At 31.6% G+C, this 26,816-nt stretch overlaps 1 protein-coding gene across 4 annotated transcripts in view; it reads right to left on the bottom strand.

Moving 5' to 3' along the window:
- Window positions 1-26,816, bottom strand: part of uif (sushi, von Willebrand factor type A, EGF and pentraxin domain-containing protein uif) — a 330,814-nt gene that overhangs the window by 97,960 nt on the left and 206,038 nt on the right. For all 4 annotated transcript variants that reach the window (XM_081729537.1, XM_081729535.1, XM_081729534.1 and 1 more), the window contains exons 5-19: window positions 22,839-23,020; window positions 20,476-20,616; window positions 18,824-19,053; window positions 17,628-17,821; window positions 15,012-15,171; window positions 14,136-14,340; window positions 11,624-11,793; window positions 9,984-10,152; window positions 8,899-9,078; window positions 8,445-8,627; window positions 6,692-6,874; window positions 5,952-6,128; window positions 5,193-5,395; window positions 3,576-3,743; window positions 961-1,104 (exon numbers count right to left, since the gene is read on the bottom strand). In XM_081729537.1, coding sequence (XP_081585663.1) covers window positions 961-1,104; window positions 3,576-3,743; window positions 5,193-5,395; window positions 5,952-6,128; window positions 6,692-6,874; window positions 8,445-8,627; window positions 8,899-9,078; window positions 9,984-10,152; window positions 11,624-11,793; window positions 14,136-14,340; window positions 15,012-15,171; window positions 17,628-17,821; window positions 18,824-19,053; window positions 20,476-20,616; window positions 22,839-23,020 — 2,689 coding nt within the window. The remainder of the gene's footprint in view (window positions 1-960; window positions 1,105-3,575; window positions 3,744-5,192; window positions 5,396-5,951; window positions 6,129-6,691; window positions 6,875-8,444; window positions 8,628-8,898; window positions 9,079-9,983; window positions 10,153-11,623; window positions 11,794-14,135; window positions 14,341-15,011; window positions 15,172-17,627; window positions 17,822-18,823; window positions 19,054-20,475; window positions 20,617-22,838; window positions 23,021-26,816) is intronic.

Below are 26,816 nucleotides of genomic sequence, written 5' to 3'. Positions count from 1 at the left end.
TCAAGTTAAATTCATCCAAATTAAGCACACGAACAAATTAAAAGATTCAGAAAATCATTATCAATCTCTCTCTCTCTCTCTCTATATATATATATATATATATATATATATATGGCGCTTACAGACTACAAAGCACTATTGTACAAGTCAAAATAAAGCTAGAAATATGTATAACTGTATACCTTTAGGGCCCTTGTCTGGAGACTAAAATTGCACTATGTAGCAACATCGCAGATAAAGAACTACTGAGATGATATGAAGGGATAATTTGGATAAGGGCGTATCGACCTATTTCCAGTAAAATGAGATATACATATTTTCTGCAAGTTTGAGCATGTTCGCATGGGTCTAAGTGGTGTTAAGGTAATATCTTTGCTCCGTAGCGAACGCCTGTCTCCAAAAATAGTGTGTGAATACGTTGGTTAATTGGATAAGGGCGTTTGTTTTTCTGCTCTCCTGTAAAATTGAAGAATTGCTAGTTACGCCCTTATCCAAATTTACCCCTCAATATCAATCCATCAAATAGTTACATGGATTCTTTCCAGATGACAGTTAAAATCAACAGACATTGACACTAGCACCACACCACCACTTATTACCACTTAGTAGTAACAATCGATGTAACTACTTAATAGATTCGTGGAACAACGCTAATGATTTCAAGTTATTCTGCAACGTTGCCACATAGTGAAATTTTCATTCCTCATAGCGGCTGAAGATGGTCCCGGAGGAAATAACATTACGTAGCATTTTCACTTTATTTTTATGTACAGAACGGCGCTCTGTTGTCCGTGGACGCCATTTTTAGAACACCAAATATATATTACAGATAAATTATAGTACTATAAAAATATTTATAAATACATTTGCACTAAAATCTTTCATCACTATTAGGAACTTTATTTGAGTACATGTAATGAAAGCATATGTAATGAAAAAAAGTATAATTTTATTTCTTACCTGTATCCTAAATCGTACGTATTGAGCCTCTATCGGAATGGGAAGGTTCAACACGGAGAGAGTTGGCTCTAGGATACGGAATTCCACTGGAGTGCCATCTGGGTTCGTGTAGTCCTTGAATACGTCTGTTAAGTCATCGGTGTACTTTAATAAAAGAAATAGATAAGGAAGGATTAATAGTAGAACAGTAAACATTTAATGGAAAATTAAATGTATTCAGTATATGAATCGGTAAGTGGAAGAACAGCACAAGTCCATATAAGTGGACTATTAGTATTCGAAGGGGAAAAAAAATAATTCTTGTGCAAGGAAAGATTAACTTGTAACAACACAATTCTGTTCTTATTTTTTGTGCTTCCCAATTAGTGCCTCATCTTTCTACGAAATTTAGTAACTCTAGTCAGTCCTTTTTAGGCATGGAATGTATCAGCAATGTTTCTTCACGTACTTGTGAGTAACATATTCCAATGGGTACAAACAGTTTCAAAATAATGTGATCGATTTCCAAATAATAACTGTCATTCAATGTAGTGACATGTATATGGATTAATTGTTTGATATGGTGATGCTAATATTAGAGCCTAGATGCTAAAATTACTTTATTAGTGCCAATAAGAATTTTACTTTTTGAAATATTTCGCAAATTCCAATGGAAATAAATACTGTGAGTGTTATGTATTCATAAGCGTCTCTTTGTCCATAACACAAGAGATGCCAAGCCTAGACGGGCGGGCATTCTACGCCATGACGTGGTAGACCTAAAATCACGATACCTTTTGTGAAGTCTACATTCTGCGTAGAGTGTAACAATTATGTAGTAACTTTTTCTTAGTTCCAAAACAATATGTCATGAATATTTCAGTAATGAAATGATGTTATGCTGTGCTACATAAAAAGTTCGTTTTTATATTGCCTAATAACTTACACTGTTTTACCAATCCGTAGAAATGCGTTGTTCTAGGTATTCAACATTTTTTTTGATGTTAAGAATAATGGCTCTTTTTGGACCAATATTATTCTTCCATTCACCAATTCATGTATAGTTATAAATAGTTAATTTACTGAGGATAAATGTTATGATAATCATCTCGTATTTTGTAAGTACATTATATCATTAAACTTTGGAATTTTTAAATTTGGATTGAAGCTAGTTGATACAGATTTTCTCAAATGCACTTTCATCATGAACATTAGAACTAAGTAGTTTTCTGAAACAGGTCTGATACCGGTTTCTCCCTTCCTCTTCTTCGGTAACATTCTACATTGATTGGAAGTATTTGTAGTTTATATTGTTTATTTTTTCCTTGTGTACACTCTTAAAGAAAAGCGTATTGTTACAAAGTGAAACGCTAATGTTTTTTAATAAAAATGCGTAGCTCATACTTAATACTAGTTAGAGATTATTGTTAATTAGACTCTTGTTATTTATGGCAGAGCGTATACAGTAAATGACTGATTTAATAAAAGAATGAAATTAATAAACATTTATAAAGGACTTACTTATGTAAATTACTTTGTAAGTATATTGTAAGTGAACGTAAGGTAGGGACTTCGGAATAGACCTCTATAATGATAGTTATTATGCTAGATTCTGACAAGATGAAACCGGACTGTCATGGAACTGAAATATAATCTGACGAAGGACTGACTATACAAATGTGTGTTTGTATAATTGTATGATTGAATGATAAGAGTATGACTAATGTATGATTTTGATTCTCTTTTGTTTTTACTTTTTAGAAAAGAATAATAAAGTAAGCACAAGAGAATGTACTTTTGTATGAAGTAAAGATTTACAAACACAAAAGAAAACTAAAGTAAACTATACTCTTGGATTCTGAAACTATTAAAGAATGAAGATTTATTTATGTAATTTCAACTTCTTTATCTAATAATGAAGAAAGAACACAGGACTAAGATGTAAACAATGCTGACACGTGTGCTGCTTATGTCATAGACTTATTTTGACATAATTTAGGGAATATCCGACAATATATAAATTTTGCTCTCATAACTATTTGTTTTATTTTCAATTTAAAAAAATAACTGTATTGTAGCCTAATCTAACTATTTAATAAATCGTTGTTTAAGAAACAAAGGTACGTAACTCCAAGAATGGGATTTTTGTTTCCTTGGATTATATACATAATTCTGAAAGCCCCACTTGGTGTCATTTATTGTTATTAAATCACATTGTCATGCCTTGACTGCTATTCAATACTGTTTTTACCATCTTCTTTGAAACAACATTTGCTTTAAAAAAATACTTTTTTCTCTCTATATAAACCAACGAAACTGGAGTTGCGTTACTCTGGTTCTCATACGAGAAATGAAGGCTATTCCTTGAGACATTCTGGTTTCAGTATAATTTGTAGTGACAAATACATACTTTAATTTTAGAGCTCTAAGTTTACAACATAATCTTTTGTAAATTAAAGTAAAAATTATTTTAAGAGTAGAATACAGTAATGAATTTTGATCTACTCTCTAAAAAAAAAAATTATAGATTGTATAACGATAGATGTCGTAATAAAAACCCCCGTTACCTTTTATCTTAAAAATACTGTACAAATATTCTCCTGAAAGATTCATTGTTCATACGTGGAACTGCTTACCTGAATTCGAACGGCTGAAGTAAACGCAAGGTTTCCATCTGCTCTGGCAACACTCTGTGTTCTGAATCCTCGAATTATAGTTGGCGCTCTCATATCTAACATCACCCAGTTCACACCTGGCTCAAAGCTATCACCACACCAGCCGTTAATACTGTTCAATCGAACCATCTGAAAATAAATAATAAGTTAATAATACTCTCTATTACTAAGAAATCTGAAGCTCTCAGAAATAAAACTTTTTTCATTATATTGTATCTAATCCAATGAAAATAAAGCAAATATAAAATAGCTGTGCTGACCCATTTTACTTTAAAGTGTTATTAGCTACAACAGTTATACTTTGCTTTATATTATCATCAGGGCCGTGCCGTGGGGGGGGGGCGAGCGGGGCGACGGCACCGGGCGCCGAAGGAAGTGGGGCGAAAAATTCGAAAGAAAAAAGGGAAAAAGGTACGAAAAATGGTTTGGAATATATGTATGGGGGCGCCGTCGTATACTCTCGCCGCGGGCGCTGATTTTCCACGGCACGGCCCTGATTATCCTCTTAGTATACCAAAACCTCTTTTTTTTTCTTCTCCTCTATTTGTATCATAGTTTTAAAAATTAAAAAAGAAAAAAAAACGTCCGATCAAAACTCTATGCAGCTTAACCTAATCTGTATGAGTAACATGTGTTCCCCATTTTAGACGCTTTATTATCCGTATGATATTCGGTGATTTGCAGCTATTGTGAATTTTAGTGTTATCTAACTTTATAAATTCACAATTTTTCATCTCTTTTCAAGTCAAACTTATTTCTCAAAACTTTGCGAAAATCTTGAGCCTCCAGCCATCAGTGATCGACTTTAATAATAATAATAATAATAATAATAATAATAATAATAATAATAATAATAATAATAATAATAATAATAATAATAATAATAATAATAATAATAATAATAATAATAATAATAATAATAATCATCATCATCATCATCATCCATTGATTAGCAGAAGGAAGTTTTCACTAATAAAAAAAAAATCTTTCTAACAGTTTTCTGCATTGAAATGATTCAGAACTTTCTTTTTTAAAATTTAAACCAGTCGGTGAGCAAAATAATATTTTTCTTAAAAATTAATAAGATGTAACAGTTTTGCCAACTATCTACTTTGGCTTCCTTAGACACTATTTGAAGCTCAGCGAGTAGTTTAAGTTGGAATCAGTAAGAAGCAAATCTAGTACAAATGGAGAATTTGTATTGTTTAAAATTAATATTTTCGTAGACAGTAGTTGTTTGCGATTTTCATGAAGTATACACAGTGCAAATAGAAACAACCTAATACTTGACATAAAATATAAATAAGTTCACCATCACAACATCAGATTTCTCTTAATACTCCTAAAATTTATGTCCTAAAGTTATTACAGCCATCATCTATAATCCTTTTATATTTACTAACAATTACGGACAATTTCTCTTGAATGCCTTTTTTTATGATTATTATTTAGTTATGGTAACTAGTTCTACCTGATTACGACTTTGTTTAACAAAGTTTTAGCCGATAACTTTTAAAATGATAATAATAATAACAACAAATCAAATTAATTGAAAAACAATAAAACTTATCCAATCACCTCTTTCCTGTATCCACGCTCTGTTCCTGAGACTTTTATGGAGTCATCTGGTATTCCTCCAGTACTCAAACCAAGGTCTCCAACAGGTCGACATTCCAAGTTTGGAGCAAAACCTGGTCGACATCGACAGTGAAAGGAGCCCGGAGTGTTGATGCAGTCAGTAGAGGCTAAGTCACATTGAGAAGTTGCACATTCGTTCACATCTAGGAAAGAGACAAAAGTTTATACATACAAATATAAATGGGCTTTATATATATATGTATGTATATAAATGTGTTTACTAATTGATTTTATTAAATCTTTACAAATATTCTCATTTATATTTAAATGTGTCAATAAGCGATACCTGCACAATGAGCAGCTGGCAATGTTTTTATTTTTTTCTTACTCTCTTTAACTCCTTGAATTAATAAAAATATTTACCATGACTCTTTGTTCTCTATTGAAGATTAGTGCATAGTATGATCTACATAAGAATCGATCTATGTAAGAAACCTTTTCTATATATAAATTGTATTTCAAGAAAATAATACGTGCAGAAAGAGTGATACTGTTCCAGTGAAGTGTACAAACAAGTTTTTCATTCATTTATGAATTTCTAGACTCAAATCAAATTTAAAATATATTTTGGTTCGAGTAAAAATGTAAGAAATAATAATAATAATAATAATAATAATAATAATAATAATAATAATAATAATAATAATAATAATAATAATAATAATAATAATAATAATAATAATAATAATAAAGCCTTACCTTCACAGGTGGGTAAATTCTCGAATTCTTGATTGGGACCACATTTTATGATATTCGTTCCTGTCAATTTGTAACCTTTCTGGCATTGGACGCGAGCCTCATCACCGAAATAATATTCCCTTGTTATGTCAGTGACGAATCCATTTTCAATTTTCGGGAAATCGTGACATCTTACTCCTACAGGAAAAGAAAACAGAAGTTACAATACATTTATTATTTTAAAAGAATTTACTAAATATAATACATAATTAATCTTGTAAGGAACGTTATATACCTTCATTGTTTGTTTCAACTTAAACTAAAACAGACTTTTTTTTTTTTTTTTTTGTTACGAAGAGTAACTTGATTAGTTGTACTCCGAGTTCTTTGGAATTGTTCCCATATGTTAAACAACACACTACCAGACTTCTCTAGTATTCTCTAGTTTTTCTTTTCCACGTTTAGAAAATAAGCCTTTTAGTTTCGGAAATTGAGTGTCTGTACTTAGTTTCTTCACTGTTTTTGTTTACAAGTTCACCAAGTAAGGATCTCCTGTTTTTAATATATATATATATATCCAAGCTTATTTTCGATATAATTTAAAGTTTTTTTTCTTATAACTTTGATATTTAAAAAAGAAAAATAGCTAATAGTTTTTGCTATTTCTAAAAAGCTAATAATGAATTAAATTAAGAGTTAAAAAAAAAACTTTTGGAGATACTTTCCTTGTAATAGTATGTGAAAAAACTGATAAAACTTACTTGAGCACGTTGGAACATCGCCGGACCAGGTACCGTTGCTCATGCACAGAATCACTGGATGACCACTTCGATAATATCCTGGTTCACACTCAAAACGAACAATAGTACCGTAACTTCTTCCACCTCCGTTCAAAACTGTTTGGTTGGCATGTGGTGTTTCTGGCAGTGGTGCACACTGAGATGCTGTTTAGAGAAACAAATGAATAATGAAACATTTTTACCTATAACGAAGCGAAGAAAAACATTTACAAGTTAATAAGTTTATTGAAATTCATAAGTATCTATACTTTCGCATTTAATTTGCCAATGTGGCTATACCTGATCTTATTATAAATACTTAAATATTGCATTTGTATCTGACCTTTCCACAAATGTGGTAGGTTTTTTTTTCTTCTTTAGAAATTTGAAAAAGTAGTTTTGTCTATTTTGTTCTTACGTTTTTGACTTTTTTCATTGCATTGAAGTCTTGATAAATCTTACGTATCATTGGATGTGGCCTGTATATGGAATACAGATAAATAAACTTCTATTTTGCTCTATTCTCACCTTATGCTCTCTGCGAATTAGATTCAAAACAAAACAAAACAAAAGGATAATCCAATCTGAAATAGTAGTATGTAAGCATCGGAATTTTCCCTTACTTCTGCATTCTAGTGAAAGTTTCGTACCCATCTATTACGACCAAAATGATTCCTAAAGACTATAGTTGCAATTATTTATTGTTAAAAAGGAGCTATCTTGAAGCCTATAATATACTTGTTTCATTCTTGATAAATATATTGCTAACTTGAGGACCTCATAACAGAAAAATAACATAATATAATTGGATAATATGCCTTTTCTTGTACATTTAAGTGGATTACAAATCAATTCCATTAGTTCAATGAATTTGCTATTGTAAATAAAAATTTTTTAGCATATGGTAAATAAGGAACCAACTGACTTTTTCTCACATCACATCCTTTATAGGTGCGAATTTACGGCTGAGCACCTACCTGAAGCGTGAAAATATTTGACAGGTCGGAAAATGGAGTTTAACTCACTGGGATTGTAAACTGGAGATTCATGTTCAATTCTCGACCCAGTCAAACATCTCTACTCTTTGAAAATTTCACTTTATGCGTGATGGCTTCCATTGATTTATGCGAATAAATTTGTATCACTTTAAACTCTGGTTCACGACAATATCTATACACGGCAAATTAATAAGTTGTGTCATTCACTCTGTATGCATGTTAAATATACATGTTAATGATCTTTGCAAGACAAACAATATGAATAGGTCTAAATTTTTGAAGAAACCATGTTAAATGTGTTTAATATCATCTGGAATATGATATCGCTATCTGGAATCTTTTCATAAATTTGTCACAGATTGGATTTGTCATTTTTTGTACAATCGATGATAGTAAGAAAAGAAAAAGGAATTCGTTACACAAGCAAGCAAGCAACAGAAAAAAAGGGAAAGGAAAAAGAAAGAAAAGAAAAGAAGAAAGAAATAAAGAAAGAAAAGAAAAGAAAGGAAGAAAAAGAAAGGAAAGAAAGAATGAAGGAAGGAAAGAAAAAGAAAGGAAAGAAAGAAAGAAGGAAGAAAAGAAAAAGAATGAATGAATGAATGAAAGAAAAGAAAAGAAAGAAAGAAAATTGATGCTTCCAATAAACGCTTTACTAGAAATTAAAAGTTATCAATATGTAAATGTAAATGTAATTACTGTTGGAAGAAAAAAAATACTCGTAACAGAATGAACTCTACCTAAGCAAGTAGGCAGTCTCTCCCAACGGCCATCAGCTGTACATGAAACAGATTCCAAAGGTTTTCCAGATGGAAAAGCAAACCCTGCGTAACACTGATACATTGCTTGGCCTCTGTAGGTAACGTTCGTTGATCCAATAGAGAATCCATTATCGATCTGAGGTACAGGACCACAATACACCTCTGAAAGAGAAAATTAGAGTATAAGAGCTTTAGGAAATATAATTAACAACATTGTTTATTTTCATTTCTAGTGTAATTTGCTAGTTTTATTAAAAATTGTAATAGAAACTGGGTTTCTATTCAGATCTGTGAAGAATATTTTAAGTAAAACAATGAGACAATATTTTACTGATATTTGAAATTTCAATAATTCAACCATACTTCAATAAAAGCAATAAAAGCAAAAGTAATAATTACGAGTCATTTAGAACAAAGAGAATAAACTATGTACCTTGGCAACGAGGGATGTAGGTTACCGACCAGTTTCCTCCTGGAAGACAGTGCGTAGAGATACGTGATCGGCCAGTAGCAAACTCTTGGCCGATAGGGCATGTAAAGGTTATGACTGTTCCGAAAGCAGTGTCTCGACTAGAAGCTAATGCACCTTCACCAGGTGTCAGCACAGGACAATCTAAGAAACGAGAAAAAAAGTCAGACGGTAACATAACACTAAACAAATTAATACTCTATTTAATTTAAGTGTAGGAAACGTTGGAAAGAACACATATAAGAATAAGTTTTTTCTCATTACCTATTAATGAAAGAAATTTTTAATTTACTAATGTAGGGTGATTCAAAAAACGGGAAATTTTGAAAATTAAATAATTTCATGGAAACAATTTTTTTTTAAAAAATGTCTAATTTAATAGTAAAAATAATGCCATTTTACAATACATATTGGTTTGGCCAGTGGTCACCGGTTACTATTTACTACCAAAATGATCACCATTCTTTTAAGTATTGATCAACACCAATATGATCTCTCTATGACGTAAGATATGGCTCCTTAAATATTCCGAAATCGGAACTTTTCTGGCCAATATCTCGGGAACGATAAGTCGTAAAGAGATGATATTGGTGTTGTTCAATATCTAAGAAAATAGTGCCCATTTTGATACCAAATAGTAACCGGTGGCCACTGGCCAAATCAGTGGCCAATTAGCCAGTGGCCACCAGTTACTAAAATTGTAATGTATGTATTCTAAAATTGCATTATTTTCACTATTAAATTAGATAAATATTTTTTTTTTAAATTTGTTTCCATGAAATTATTTAATTTTCAAAATTTCCCGTTTTTATGAATCACCTTCCTTAGAATTTTCCTTATAATTTTTAACAATAATGACAGTCATTCTTTTAAGCTTTGAATTTATAACTTCATTAGGGCTAACAAAATCTTAGGTTACAAAGAATTGTACTATTCAGGTATCTTCGTATGATGAAATGAAATCCTCTGTACGAGTCACATCATTGGAAAAACTAAACTTCAGTTAGAATGTTAACAGTCATATCTCTAAAACATTTTCTTCCAGTTACCTGCAGAGAAAGTTGCCTTCCATCCTCTTCCATTGTGCAAAGCGTCAGTAACGAATCGAACCAGCATTTCTCCGCTAGAAGCAGTCAAAGTTATTCTAGGTAAGCTGTTAGAACTAAAGCCATTTCCTGGATGCAGTCTTAAGCCACTTGTGGTGGAACCATCGTATACCTAGAACACCATTAGCATATTTAAGAATGAGATATTCTTTTTCTAATTTCCAATTGTTAAAATTGCTCACGCCATTTATACATTCAAAATATTGTATTGTTCTTAGTTTTGTTGTTATATTTTAATATTGTCATCATTTTTATTTAATGCCTAAAAGTGTAATATACCATGCAATTACAATATCTTAGCAAAATGCTTAATACAAAAAACAGTTTAAAGGGTTGTCAGTGACTCTCATACTTGTAAAACCTTTACAAATTTTCACAAGTAAAACTTCAACAATTATATTGTTGTGGCTTATAATTTAAAAATTATTTCACCGTTGTCTTCGTCGGAACACTTATCAGCGACGGAGTACGAAATTTTAGGTGCTACAATCGGTAAATTAATGACAGGGAGGCTCCTACTTGTAAATAATTAATTTTCTAAACTAGTTCCAGGCTGTAATTCTTGTTCCATTTTAACCTACCATCTTGTTCTATTTTAACCTACTATATTGTTCTATTTTAACCTACCATCTTGTTCTATTTTAACTTACCATCTTGTTCTTCCTAATTATTCAAGTTCTATCAGTGTTTTCAGATCATAAAGCAAATTATAATATACGGACTATAAAATTGTATGTAGCTAAATAAATAATAACTCTACATTTTTTATTCGAAAACAGAATTATATTTCATTTCATAGTATGTAATATGTTTCATGGTCTGATAACTCATAAAAATTTAATAATGAAAAAGTAATATAGTTGTTTCAACCATAACGAAGATTACAATCTAGAAGTCTAACTATTGTAAAATATTAATTACAGGTTTCTTGGTTGGATTGTAATTTAGCGTCTCTTTCAGCTTCGAGGCTTTATGAGACATCACCGAAAATTTAACGTGGGATACAAAGCACAAGAAATATCGCGGTAAATCGAACCGGGTCCAGCGGTGCCCACAAGGGGGGGCTATGACGCAAATTGCGTCATTGAAATATTAAGGGGGGAAACCAAATAAATATGTTTGAGGGGGTGTAAAAATTAATCGAAAAGATTTTTTTTTTCATGGAAGAACACCTACGGATAGACAATCGAGGGGGGGTGCGTCATGGACATGAGGGGGGTGGGCACCACTGACCGGGTCTACCCCACGCAAGACTAACTATATAGCCACGGGAAATCTCTGATTAAAAGATTCAGTCATTATTTATTAATTTACCACCTATAGCACCGAAAATGTCCTGAAGAGAACACTGAGATGGTTGTCGAAATTATAAACCCAACCAAAAATATTGGAAACTACAAAGTCAGCTTAACTTTATTTTATATAGTACATGTTTTTTCCTCTTACGTCTTGTGTGTGTGTGTGTGTGTGTGTGTGTGTTATAACATGTGATACTGATATACCTCATAAGGAACTTTAACCTAACATGAACAAAATTATTCATGGAATTAGTATCTGACAAATGTCCCGTTACGTAAATTTACCTGCACATAATCTGATTGGTGAATATCAAACTGGTCGAATTTCAAGGACAAAGGTCCACCACCAGGCTTTCGTATCCTGTACAAGCACTCTTGATTACTTGGGTAATCAGCAAGATCAAAGGCAGGAGATGTAAAAGTGCCATTTGCAGCTGTAATCGTGGCTCTGCAACCTACAATGAAAAACCTTGGTAAGTATAGAAATACAATAGTTTGCACCTATGAAGAAAGAAAAAAAAGTTTAATTAAGAAATTTGTAAGAAATGAAAACAAAGAGTCATAATTAGAGACCGGATGTTAGGCAAAATGCCTATTCTTTAATATTAAAGATATGATCAATAATAACGTTTTAAAGTTTATATGGGGGGTTATAGTTTCGATTTAAGGCAATTTTATTTTGTCTATTTTGCCTATTTCGATCTTTACTGCCTAAATAATTGTTTTAGTGCCTAATATTGCCTATTCTATGCATTTTCTTCAAAATAAGCCTTCATTGGGAAAATATATAATTTATGTAACATAATACTAGAGACCGGATGTTAGGCAAAATGCCTATTCTTTAAAGATATGATCAAAATTAACGTTTTAAAGTTTATATGGGGGTTATAGTTTCGATTTAAGGGAATTTTATTTTACCTATTTTGCCTATTTCGACCTTTACTGTCTAAATAATTGCTTTACTGTGTAATATTGCCTATTCTATGCATTTTCTTCAAAATAAGCCTTCATTGGGAAAATATATAATTTATATAACATAATACACACATTTTTACGTATATTATGTGTTTGTAAACACAAGCATGTGGTACGTTGCAATATATAGCTATACAAGATGAACTTCAAAGATGTGCACATACTTCGGGAGGTGATTCCTGACATGAAAAGAAGACAAAAGTCCTCTTGAATGTCACGAATCACTTCCCGAAGTATGTGCACATCTTTCAGGTTCACCCAGTATGTGGAATGCATAACATGCCTCGTTTATGTATATACAGTAAAAGAAGATATTCTTTAACAAACAAGTATATTTCTATATTCTTTGAACCTTATCTATGACTTCAATCTATTTTTTAATGGTATTGAGTATTTATTTTTTTATTTCGAGTTATATTTTAGTGCCTATTTTACTGCCTATTTTTTAAATTTTAAGTGCCTATCTGCCTGTCTATTTTCCAGGTTTTTAGTGCCTAAACATCCGGTCTCTAGTCATAATTATATAACTAAAAGAAAAAAAATGTAACGCACTTCATCGAATACAAACGAAAAAATGGACTATTTCCCTCAACACTAAACTGTAATATTAAAATTATTCTGAGCCAATTCTTTTAATGCAATCTATTCTATTTATTGATAATAATTTATTTCGTTTTAATCGTGTTAATTGTGTTTAATTAATTTTGATTATGTTTAAGTTTCTAGTTAAAACTAAAATAAATCACCTTCATAGTTACAAACAAGGAAATACATTTAGTTTTTATTAGCCTTTCTTTGACTATTTAATGAACTAAAAGTTACATTTTATGATTTTTCAATAGATAAAACAGAAGTTGAAGAAGTATAAGAAATATGGATGTTTTCTTCAAGAATATACAAATTGAAAAACAAATAAAATGAACTTGTAGAAATTTTCAATATTTTTAAAAATGGTTATCAAACAGTGGCAAAAAAGAAAGGTAAGTAAATAGTAAATCATTGTTTTCAAATTATCATCTTATCTTATGTTATGAGGAAAGGTTACATGACAAACTAACATCGGAAAATATCTTCTACACAAATAAAAATGAAAGTGATTACGAAGTTTATGACTTAATAACACTTGAACCATCCGACCGATTTCGATCAAATTTTCACCATAGATAAGATTCGGGCCTAGAATGGTTTTTATCATTTCATTTTGACGGTGCAACTTAGGGAAGGAGGAGGGGATATATATATATATATATATATATATATATATATATATATATATATATAATGATCTAAAATGATCGGTATTAGTGTCAAATTCATAATTTTTGGAGTCGCTTAGATCAACGGTAACACTTTCAATGCCGTCTAAATCAAAATTTAGCCCCGTAACTTGGGGAAGGAGAAAAAAAAATATATATAAATGATCCAAAATGACCAATACTAGTGTCGAATTCATAGTTTTCGGTGTCGCTGAGGCAAACAGTAACACTTTTGATGCCGTTTAAATCCAAACAGTCCCCATTAGTACTCCTAAGGTGCCCTTTATGTTCAAAATGAAACGCATTTTCCCGTGCGAAGAACGGGCATTCTGTTATTTTAAATAAATATATAAAAACGGCAAGGAGGAGCAAAATTTTTGAAATAATTGTTCTGGAACAAAAATAGAAAAAATAGTAGATACAGATAACAAAAAAATCAGAAAGCAGTATTTAGATTAACATAGTATGCTAATCTAGCTGAAGACAAAAGGTACAAGACGACCCCAAACTCTCTGCTTTTCTTCCTAACATCCAATAAACTATAATACTAGTCCAATAATGCTTACCTTGGGAGTATTTGATTCTAAAGCCTCGTCTAGAATCTCCTAAACTCGTTTTGAAATAAAGGTAGAGTTTGTTTCCTGTGGACATCACAAGCTTTGGATTATCTTCAGCTGATCCAGTCAGTTGAGCAATTGGTAAGTCTTTTGGAGAGTCGCCGTTCCTTATCAAAATGTAGTCGCGTTTTTCTTCAAGGTCTAAATCTTCAATCTACAACCAAACAACATTACATAAGGTTTTGTTTTCAATACAAAATATTTATGGGTCCATGTTTTGTAACATGCAACTTTAACATTTATTTTCAAATGTTAAATTTTCAAAGTTTTTATTATAATTTAAATTAAAAAGGATTAAGTGACATGAAATAAAGATCTATAATATATAGATTTGTTGTACTGTTTAGGTAATGTTACACAATTTTTGTTCTTTAAAAATATAATGTATGTATGTACGCATATGTTTATTGAATATAATGTAAATCATCACTGAAATAAATGCTTATGAGTAAGAATAAACCTTTGGGACTAAACAAATAGATCTAATTTTATTATTTATTTCCTAACATTGCTTCCATTTTTATTACATATCAGCTGTTCTAACTACTGAAAAATATTATTGTTATTTTGTTCCTTTTTTATGTTTTTAAGGATTTATATTTTATTATATACTTATTTAGAGCTATGCAACATACCGTTTTCTGGGATTAATTCTTATTAATGATACAAAATTGCATTGTATATCCCACTTTTTCTATATTCATAACTGTTCGTGATGGATCTTTATAATTACATGTGTGACAAAATTTCTAAATATGTCTTAATCTTAGAAGTCATAACATCATCATAAAAAGTACTTCATGAATTATTGCAATTTCCTCTTACCTCCAAAGTCATTATCCTTCCAATCTGAGCAGTGATGATGTAGAGACATTCTAGTCCTCCAGGGTAATTTTGTGGGTAACTAGGCGAGGTTAATACTTGAGGCTGAGGTGTTGCTCGTAGAATTCCTCCACATGTCTGAGGCTCAGTTTTCCATGATGCTCTTTGGAAGAAAGAAAAAAAAAAAAAAAACAACAATTTTTTCATTCATTGCTGTACAATTTTACTATAGAAATGCAATTACCAATGTTATGTGTATGTTATTCTGATAGTGGTAGATCCACTATCCACGGGACATCAATTGAAAATGATTTAAAGCAGAGAACTTGATTAATTATCTGAATTTGAAACTTGGAAACACCATTTTATATGAGAAATGGAACCAGATTGTAGTTAGATCAAACTGCCCCCGAATAAAGTTGATAAACTCTAAATTAAGAAGGCATGCAAATCAAAAAGCTTTGTACAATTTTACTATCACAATCATATTTATTACTTTCTTTATCTAGCTACGAGTCTCAATTATCAAATATAAAATACATTAAAAAGTATATGGTTTTATTATATCATTTTATTACTATTATTATTACTATTACTACTATTATTATTACTATTATTATTACTATTATTATATCAATTTATTACTATTATACAGGGTGTAACAAAAGTTTGTCATAATATTTTGGAAATAGAATCTTCACATCAAAATAAGAAAAAAAGTTCATATGGACCTGTGGTCGGAAGTACATAGTTTCGTAGTTACAGGGAGCCGAAAACGCGAAAAAAAGAACTTTAAAGATCCATAGTTTCACTACCATAGAACCGACCGCAGTCTGATCAAGACATCACTAAGAAACTAATACGTGAACTATCCAAATATCCACCTTTCAGAACCTCCGGTACTTGCACAATCATTTTTAGAGAGGCTGTTTGGGAGTACTTGCCCCACCTACCTCTAAAAATTGGTGTGCAAGTACTCAAGCATTCTTAAACATGGATATTTGAATAGTTCACATATCAGTTCCCCAGTGATATCTTGACCGGACTACGATAGCTCTCATAATAATGAAGCTATGAACTTTTAAAGTTCACTCCTTTCACGTTTTCGGTACCCTATAACTCCGAAACTATCCGCTTTTGAGCAGGGTCCATATGAACTTTGTTTTTCTTATTTTGAAGTGTGAGGAATCTGATTCCAAAATATTGTCACACTTTTTGTAATATCCTGTATAAGTTACTTGTTTGAAATATTTAAAATACATTGCATTAGTCTGAAAAATTTACCAGAAGTAAAGACCCAGGAAGATGCGTGGCTATTCTTGAAGAAGTTTTTAAAAACATATTGCTTGGAGGAAATCTTTTGAAATTTGCACTTCTGTCACATAAAAAGAAGTTGAATACGTACTTGCTTTCTCTAATTATTGCTTACTAATTATTAGAGACCGGATGTTTAGGCACTAAAAACCTAGAAAATAAGCAGGCAAATAGGCACTAAAAATTTAAAAAATAGGCAGTAAAATAGGCACTAAAATGTAGCTCGAAATAATGAAGATAAATACTCAATACTATTAAAAAATAGATTCAAGTCATAAATAATGCTCAAAGAATATAGAAACATACTTCTTTGTCAATATCTTCTTTTATTGTATATATAAAAACGAAGCTTGTTATGGAATCCATATATACTGGGTGAACCCGGAAGATGTGCACATACTTCGGGAGGTGATTAGTAACATCAAAAGAATACAAAAAGTCCTCTTGCATGTTATGGAATTCCGCGTCGTATACGAGTGACAGGGGGGCCAACTTGGAATCGAAAATCGAATCCTGACAATTGGAGCGAGACATAAAAGTGTGCACGTACTTTGGGAGGTGATTCCTGACATTCAAGAGGACTTTTTGTCTTCTTTTCACGTCACAAATCACTTCCCAACTATGTGCACATCTATCTGTTCCGCTCCAATTGTCAGGATTCGATTTTCGGTTCCAAGTTGGCACCCCTGTCACTCGTACACGACGCAGAATTCCGCATGCAAAAGGACTTTTTGTCTTCTTTTCATGTCACGAATCACCTCCCAATGTATGTGTACATCTGTCTGTTCCATTCCAATTGTCAAGATTCTATTTACGATTCCAAGTTGGCATCGCTATCACTCACACTAGACACGGAATTCGACAAACTACAAGAGAACTTTTTTGTCTTTTTTTGATAGCATTAATCACCTCGGATGTGCACATTTTTGAAGTTCACCCTGTGTATATATTGTAACGTACCACGTGCTTGTGTTTACAAACACCTAATATACGTATATATGTGTGTATTATTTATGTTATATAAATTATATATTTTCCCAATGAAGGCTCATTTTGAAGAAAATGCCTAAAATAGGCAACATTAAGCACTAAAGCAATTATTTAGGCAGTAAAGGTCGAAATAGGCAAAATAGGAAAAATAAAATTGGCTTAAATCGAAGGTATAACCCCCTATATAAACTTTAAAATGTTATTTTTGATCATATCTTTAATGTTACAGAATAGGCATTTTGCCTAACATCCGGTCTCTACTAATTATAAATCATAAAATAACAGAAAACAATATATATATATATATTTCCTTACCTGAAACCTTTCCTTTCGACGGATCCATCTGTGCTGAATTTGATGATCATGAAATTGGAAGCTGATACATAAAGTTTGTTGCTGAGATCTTGCTTTCCGGACAGTGTTGCCAAATTAACAGCTTTGTCTTCCGTTCGTCCACCAACCAATATTTGTACCGTGTCAAACGTCTTTTCAGTTTCAAATTCTGAAAACTATAGAGGGGAATAAAGTAAGTACTTAGTGAAAAGTCTAGTTTTGTTCTTTTATAAATAACATTAAATTATGTACCGGTAACGAAATTATAAATTTAATTGGCGGGTGGGTGTGTAAAGTGCGCTAAGTCAAAAATTCGTGTTTTAGAGAAATTGCATTTGAAAGTTCATGCATAAATCCAAAATCAGATTTTGGGAAAGTGATTAGCTGCTGTAGCTCTTCATGTTTAATAGAACTGTTTTTTAGATTTATGTCTGAAATCCAAAACCAGATTTTTGGATTTATATTTGAACTTTCAAATGCAACTTGTGTAAAACACTAACTTTTGACTTAACGCACTTTACACACCCACCCGCCAATTTATTTCTAATTATTTTAAATAAAAGTAAGGATAGGAATGACGAAAGAAGCCTTTAGGAGGAAGAGAAAGTCCATTTTGTGGGACCTTGAATAAAGAGTTGAGAAAAAGACTCATAAAGTGCTTCGTGTGGAGTATTCTACTATATGGGGCAGGAATATGAAGATTATGCAAAAATGATGAAAACCGACTGGAAGCTTTCGAAATGTGGGTGTAGAGAAGAATGGAGAGAATTAGCTGAGTTGAGCGGAAAACGAATGAGAGAGTCTTAGAAATAGTGGGGAAGAAAAGAACAATTTTAGATATTATTATTAAGAGGATGAAGAGAAACTGGTTCGGACATTGGCTAATAAGGAACTGTATCATGAGGGACGTTTTAGAGGGTATGATGACAGGAAAGAGAGGGAGAGAGCGAAGGAGACTAGAATTAATGGACGGTATCAAAACAGAAAAATTGAAAAATGTGAAAACGAAGACATTAGTGGAAGACCGTGGAGCATGGAAGCTTCTCAGTTGCAGCAAGTGACCTGCCAATACTGGCAGAAAACCTATGATGATGATTTGATTATTTTATGTGTAAAAGTAAGGATTATAATAGCAAACACTAACATCTTTCAAAGTAAAAATATATTAATCATTGTACCTGAAGGACAATGTTGTGTCCCTGAGGTCCCTCGAGCGTCCATTTACAGTCTGCCAAAGGATTGTACTTATGAGGGTAATTAGGAGATTCCACAACGTCACCGCTGCTGGCCATGTAGTAGTGGCAGTTCCCTGGGCAGTCCAGTTCATCAGACATATCACCGCAGTCATCTTGTTTATCACAACGAAACGCAGAGTTGATACACTTCCCATTCGAACAATGGAACGACCCTGCACCAGAAAAACAGAAAATTCATTAACAAACAACTTAAAAACAAGAGTATTTATTGTTTACTTACACATTTAAATTCAGAAAACGTTTATTCTAAGGAGTAATACTCTGCATCTTGCTTGATAGTATTAGACAGTTTAATAATGTTAGAAATGAATTTGCCAATAGGATACAAATATTTTAACTTTTACAGAAGATTTTATGAAGTTCAAATAGTTAGAAGAAAGGCTGGTCAGCTATAAGGTTTTATCAAAACTTCCAACATATTGTTATTCGCTATGCGTTCAGTCTTTTTTAATAGTCATTGAATCTAGTACATAACTTGTTAACATAGATTTGATTACTACTCCTGTTCCTCGTTTGAGTCAAATTGACACAAACAAAACATAGTAGACGCGTGATTAGTGCCACACTAAAGAGTTCGACTAACATGTTTCCTGTAGTAGTCAGGCCTTTAGTATCACGCTAATCATACGTCAAAACGACTTTGCATAAGGCACAGTATGTTTAGAATTCTGAGGTTTTTTACTGCCTACATCATATTCTTAACATAACAGTTTTGTAACATTCTAGGATATTCTTTAACGCCATTATTAGATACAAAGGTGAGAAGAAACATGATACAAAGTTTTAATATGGGAATGATTTATTTTTCAGTATGCAGATTTTTATGTTAAACAAAATATGTATCGTGTAATTACAATATATTATACATATTATGTCTTATGTGAAGCACATAAAAGTGGCATAAAGAAATAATTATTTTAAAACAATATTAACACGCATTGTCACTTGCAGAGGTTCACTATTAAATATGAGGACAAGTTCTTTTGAAGTGACGTGATAGTATTGGAATAGAATAATAAATAGTTATGGTGTTGGAATAGAATAATAAATAGTTGTAAAAATTATCATGACCAATAATTACCTTATAAAGTTATCTAATCTAGCTCCAGATCTGGATTTAGGTTCGATGAGCTCCTAAGCTATTGAAGGTAATCGAGTTGTTCTTTGTCAATTGACATTTTAGGGAGCAAGCTAGTAGGAGAGGCCCCGTTACTTACATTATAGAAACACACTGTTGCTGAATATAGATTTTACTTTACTTATTTTTAACCTTATTTTTTAAAATATACAACCAATCTTTCTTTTAAATTTTTGAGGCCCCCAAGCGAGTGGGACCCTAAGCTATAGCTTGTTTAGCTTATACCTAAATCCGGCAGTGTGTAGCTCAATTATTATAATTTATAAAACTATTCTTTTTTGAATCATATTTCTCAAGATTTTATTATATTCCATTATTTATTTATTTGATTTTTTTCACTTTGTTAAATTGAATTAAATGATAAAATTTAAAGAAAATAACTGTAATAATGAAGCATGAAATTTATGATATCCTACGCAAACTGAAGCAGTCTTACCTCTTGGACACGCTGAAGCTCGACACAAGAATGGTAGTAAACTCTCACAGGTGGTGAGCTGCCATGATTGAATATCGTCTGTAATGGATGCTTCTACACATTCACCTTCCGTTGGATCCGGTTGCTTTAGCGCCCAGAATCCTACAACAGAAAATATTATATTAGAACCTTGAAGGAAAATATTTCGAACATCAAAGACTTTTCATCTCTGTACACAACATTGGATAGGCTCTCTAATTGCTAGAGAATAATCTATGGTCCTGACTTGAGAACTACTTCAATAACATTAAAATTTTATGTTGTTTGTGGTCTTAGTGGCAGTTTTGGGTAAGTTACTTTTAAAGTATAACTATTACCATTACGTTTCTTTTAAGATGTAACTTGTTACCGTATGTTACTTCGTTATTTTTCAAATGTAACCCCTGTCAGTTACGTTACTTTTAAACTATAACCGTTACCATTGTGTTATTTCATAACTTTTCATATGTAGCACGGTACCATAACCATACTTCACTATATTCAAAATGTAATTTGTTAACGCTATGTTACTTCAACGAAAAAAGCAACATGTTGCTGTATCGTTACCTCACACAAAATATCAGGCTGAAGTCATTAAGAGTTTAACGCGTATAGTTACTATTACTTCTTCGGGGACTTATTCTTAGATATTTTCTTCAGCTTTCCGAAGAATTCCTGGAAATTGAAAAATATTTTGTGACTACATAAAGGCAGCATTTCACTTTCTTTGTTTGATTTACGCTGTCGCCTGTTATGTGAGAGTAACTTATTATAATTATTATTACTAGTAATAGGAAGATGATTTAATTCTTTTATCATACTTAATAACCTCACTCTGTTGTACAGGGACTGGTACTGGGGTCTTCTCTCACACAGTGTAGTCTCTCAAAAACAAATAAATAAAATAAATAAATCTCAATTTGACTAAACAACTTAAAAAATAAAATGCATCCACCATGAAAACTAGTCGTGAATTGATAAAGAATGCTTTGAAACAACAAGAATTTTATAGTTAATATTTCTCAACGAACAGTAAATGTATTATTTCAGGAACAGTGAATGTCAATTACAGCTAACTCTAAATTAAATACCAGGACCGGATTAAAGAAGGGGGGTATTAGGAGGTTATAACCCCGGGCCTCCAGGTGGATTCTGATCAAAATCTCAACTGGCTATCTAAAAAGAATCATGAAGATACAATCATCATCATAAAATAAAATATGACTAAAAATATGGAACATATTCCCTTAACTCTTCTACTGTACTTTCACAGAAATGTATTAGATGAAGTCAGCAGGGACCACATATATTTTTTTCTCTAGTCCCGGCTTCCAGATGGGTTAATCCAGCCCTGTTAAATACACAACCTTTTCGAAATTCATTCATGAAAAACGTCTCATAAATTATTATTTTTTCTTCTTTCAAAGGAAATATTGTTTGGAGTTCCAACTTGAAAAAGCAACGTTGAAGGTAACGTAAACATAACGAAGTTTCTTCATTACATTAGCTCGTTATAATATTTGAAAATGTTATTTTCCGAAATTGTATACCTGTGAAATGCTATTTTTTAAGATTACTCACTTGTATAAGCATTATTCTAAATACTATAAATCATTTCAATAGTCCCCACCTGGAATATACATATCGGGTGTTCTATAAAAAATGGCGCCCACGAACCACAGAGCACTATTCTATAAGTCATAATAAAGCAAAAAATATATATATTTGTATACCTTTCGGGTCTTCAGCTGGAGACATGAATTGCACTACGTGAGAACATCGCAAATAAAGAACCATAGAATAGATCTACTAATTTATCGAATAGTTGCATCGATGGCAGCTAAAGTCGATATAGATTGAAACTAGCATTACTTATTAGTGTAGCAATCGATTTAACTGCCTGATGTGTTTGTAGAGTGATTCTAATGGCTCCAAGTTAATCTGCAACGTTGCCACATTGTAAAATTTTGATTTCTCATAGCAGCTGAAGGAGACCCCGGAGGGCAAACCATCATATAACATTTTCGCTTTATTTTGGCCTGTAAAATAGTGCACTGTGGTTCGTGGGCGCCATTTTTAGGATACCGGATATATATATATATATATATATATATATATATATATATATATATATATATATATATATATATATATATATAAGAGAAGAAAAGGAATGTCTAAATAAGCTTAATGTTGACCAGTTTATTGAAAGGAAATACTTGCCAGTTGCTATGTTAAATAGCTTGTAGTAAGCATAGCACCTAACTGCAACATGCACGTTCATACTACTCTAATTAAATTACGAATCAATTCACTAGTACAAAACAACTTGTTAATCTTTTTACCTGCGTACTGTGAGACAAGTACTCCAGCGGCTGACTCAAGCGTGTTCGTTCGGAGATCATCGAGAGAAGCGAGGCCCAGCCAGTAATCGGGTCGCTCACCAGGAGCTAACGTTCTACCCGCTAAATTCGCTGAATAATTATTTTCTGCGTACGATTCTACTAACACTAAATCGCTGCCATACCTGAAAGAAACAAAAAATATAAATAATTATAACGATGTAAAGTGAAAACACATTAGTTACAAACAATAACTAAGTAATGTTAATAATTTTAACTGGTAGGATAGATAGAGGTGAACCCTGAGAAGTTATAAAAATATTTGTTGGCCCTTTCGGTGTGTGACCAACGTATTCACGTGCCGATGTACCGATGTGATCCTGTAGGTATGAAACTTTTGATGCAATCTCAAGGTGACTATCAATCCTGCTTTTGACAGGAAAATTTGTGTCTCCGGGCGCTATTTGTAAACAACGTTCGTAGTTTTTCTATTTTTTCCATCTTTATAGTTACTAAAATATTAATATTCTTAATTTAAAAACTTGCTCACAAACTATAACTGATACAAATAAACAATGTTCTATAGTTGAGAAGGTCTTGGTAGTCCTTGTTCTGGCATTTGTAAATTCGTTGCTTTGAATTCCAAAAGATGCTTCTTTCATGATTAGATTTCCTTACTTTTTAGTTGTATTTGATAATTGTTGAAGTTATTTTAAATAATTATATTAATATTAACCATTAACAAGATGATTTATCCTAGAATTAGATGAGAAAAATATCTAACACTTTTAAAAAAAATACTAAAACAAACACACATTTTACATATACGACCTTTCATCATCTTCGATGACCATTTTCTTCAAAACTTCCTTGTAATCTCTGAAGAACATCGTGTAAAGAAGCTTTTTAATTTGATGGTAGAACATTATAGTTCACAGTGTAGTGATATTTGACGTAGATATTTCGTATATTAAAGTAAAGACATTTCTTTTACTGTAACATGCGAAAAATGAACGTCAAAACTTACATTGTATTTCAGTTTATTTTAAAATGCATTGGAAGAATAATTGTCTTAGAGCACTGAATTGACTCAGTATAGCAAATGAATTACATGGAATTAAAAAATAAAATTAATAAAAACTTCAGTTTTTTTCTGTTACCTAAGCTTTAAGAGTACTGGTATCATAATAAAATATTCATTCTAATACTTTAAAAAAAAGTTCACAGTAACAGCTATGAAGGTATTTAAAGAGACGGGAATAATTCCATATCGTCTACACAATGCCATAAGATATATAAAATAAATAGTGATTCTATCTGCTGTTTGTATACACTGTTATTATTATTATTATTATTATTATTATTATTATTATTATTATTATTATTATTATTATTATTATTATTATTATTATTATTATTATTTATTTACATTTTTCAATGTTTACAATAATTATAATAATTAAAAAATTCATTTTAATAGTTGATTATTTGTTTTTAGATTACAATTATTAGTAGTGTATCATAAAAAAATATGAAAAAAAATCACAAAATTTGTAAAAATTCTAAATATATATATGTACACACACACACTTAACTCATACTATCATCCACACCATTTTGTAATCTGGCAGAATATTTATGGTAAGCTTCTCAACTAAAAAATTAAAAAAACAAGGAAAAGAAAGGGAAAAACCCTGATAGATTACACAAACGTTACAATTTTCCGAGGTGTTACAAATAGGTCTCGAGAACCTACTGAGATTCACGGATGTTGCAGAGATGTGAAGTGAAAACGAAAAGAACACTATCAAATCACAAAATAATAACTGGACTGAATGATGGGCCTGAAGAGACAGATTATATTGACGCTTCTTTAAATAATTCAAATCTTTTACACTTTTATTCAAGACAGACTGATCTTCATTTCAGACAGAAAAATGATATTTTTCCGTACAGAAAAATAGCGAACGTATCCACTTTCTCTCAGAGTAAGATGTTTTGCACACTACACTTTCAACATTTTCATAATTTTTTGCATTAAATTTTAAAAAAATTCGTATATAGGACAGAAACAAAGAGATAGTGATGTCACGTCCAGATGTGGTTAAACGAAGTAAACCAGTATTACGAAAAAAAATACTTCAAGGTTTCTGGAAAAAAGAATAATAAAACGATTGGGAGATGTTTTTTTTTTTTTTCAAATATCAATTTTAGATTTTTGAATAGATGTAGCGATGTACATGTAACGAATGAAAAGATTTTCTTTTAACGATTCTCTCTGCAAGCATGTTTTTTTCCAATCATACACACTGAATAATAGTGTTTAATGAAGTAGATACAGTAGAGCTCCGGAAACTTGGCCTAATGTGAACCGAAGGGTAGCCGAGTTTGTAAAAATACAGGGTTATCGGGAATGGGGTTGAAAAAGAATAAATACGAGTGTTTCCTTAGAAAATACAGTATGTATTGGTGGCTTGAGAATACAACAGAGAATAAACTGCCCAATTGTCCTTAAACAAAGGAAATGTACGTACTTTATGAAGGCATAGAACGTTTACTAGAACTATACATGAAAGTGAAAATTAATGAATACACACTATACAGTAATTTACCTGATAAGACAGACCTCAGAAAAAATATTTGAATTCGTCTATGCGCGTTTTTTTTTTTCCGTCCTGCCAGGGTGTGCTCGCGTTATCTGGACTACCAGGTTATGAAGTGTCGAGTTTTAGGAACTCGACTGTATTTTTTCTTTCTTTCTTTCTTTTTTTCTTTTCTTTTCTTTTTTTTTACAAAAAAAGAAAGAAGCTATTTATTAATTTTGCTTTCTATTGACAGCAATAGAACCAAGGTTTGATTATTTCTTACTGTTGAAAACATGTTTTACAACTCGAAAACATTGGTTATTTAGTTAGTTTGTAATTTTGTTCACAAATTATAAGTAGTTGACAATTATGTTCAAAAATTATAATACTTTCGTTTAATTCTCTGAAATATTTTGACAGAATGTCAAGGGATAGAAAACAGCACAATTAACGGGTATTCAACTAATTATCTCTTTTAAGCGTTTAATGGACGAAACGTTTAATAGATTATTTTTTGGGGAAAATGTTTTGAGAAAGGATAAATTTTTGGCATTTATTCCGAAGTTGATTGTCCACCTGGTTTTCGACAAAAAGCACAATAACAGCTACGACAATTTAAAAATCAATTTTTAGGAGCGCTTTAAAAGTATATAACAGTAAGGTAGGGTAGAGTAGAATAAGATATGGATAAATAGGGTAGAGTAGGTTAGATTCGAGTTAGCTTAGAATTAGGGAAGTTTGGACTCACTTTGTTAAAATATTAGAGTGTAATTTCTCATCTCTGCGTAAGGATACCAACTGAGCGTCTCTGTACATCTGCAGCGATGTTCAGAATACAAATGCTCGTTACTTTTTCACAATCCAACCTTGCGCGAAATAGTTCTTTCCGCTTGCCAAATACGTCCATGTTTATAATCACTTAAACAGAAAAATAAACAACCTTTCGCTCTTCTTACAAATTATCAAGAACACAAACCAGCAAATTATCCGTTTCTTCCCGATAATTTTTCAAAATTTGCTACATACGGACGACCAACTTTGGAATTTAACCGAAATTTTCTATTTGTTCCCTTAGTTAACTTATGGACGTTTAAATTATTTATACGAAAAATCTTGCAAGTCCCAAGCCTTATTCTTAACTTCCTTTATCAATGTCTCGTTTTCTGCCATGATTGCAACGTAAGACTATATAATCTAATGAGTGATGTAGGTCAGACAGAAGTAATTTTATTCTTGATAAAACGAGTTAGTTATTATACGCTTATTTATTTAAATTGAACAAAAAAAAAATAATAATAAATGTGTTATCTGATACACGATTTCATGTGCATATGCAAGCTAAGTTCTCATGCATGTGAACTCAAATAGTTCATTGGGACTTCGAATGCAACAGCAA

The sequence above is a fragment of the Thermobia domestica genome, chromosome 10 (genome assembly GCF_964235325.1).
Source record: "Thermobia domestica chromosome 10, izTheDome1.hap1.1, whole genome shotgun sequence".
Lineage (NCBI taxonomy): Eukaryota > Metazoa > Arthropoda > Insecta > Zygentoma > Lepismatidae > Thermobia > Thermobia domestica.
This window is presented reverse-complemented; position numbering and strand designations above follow the sequence as displayed.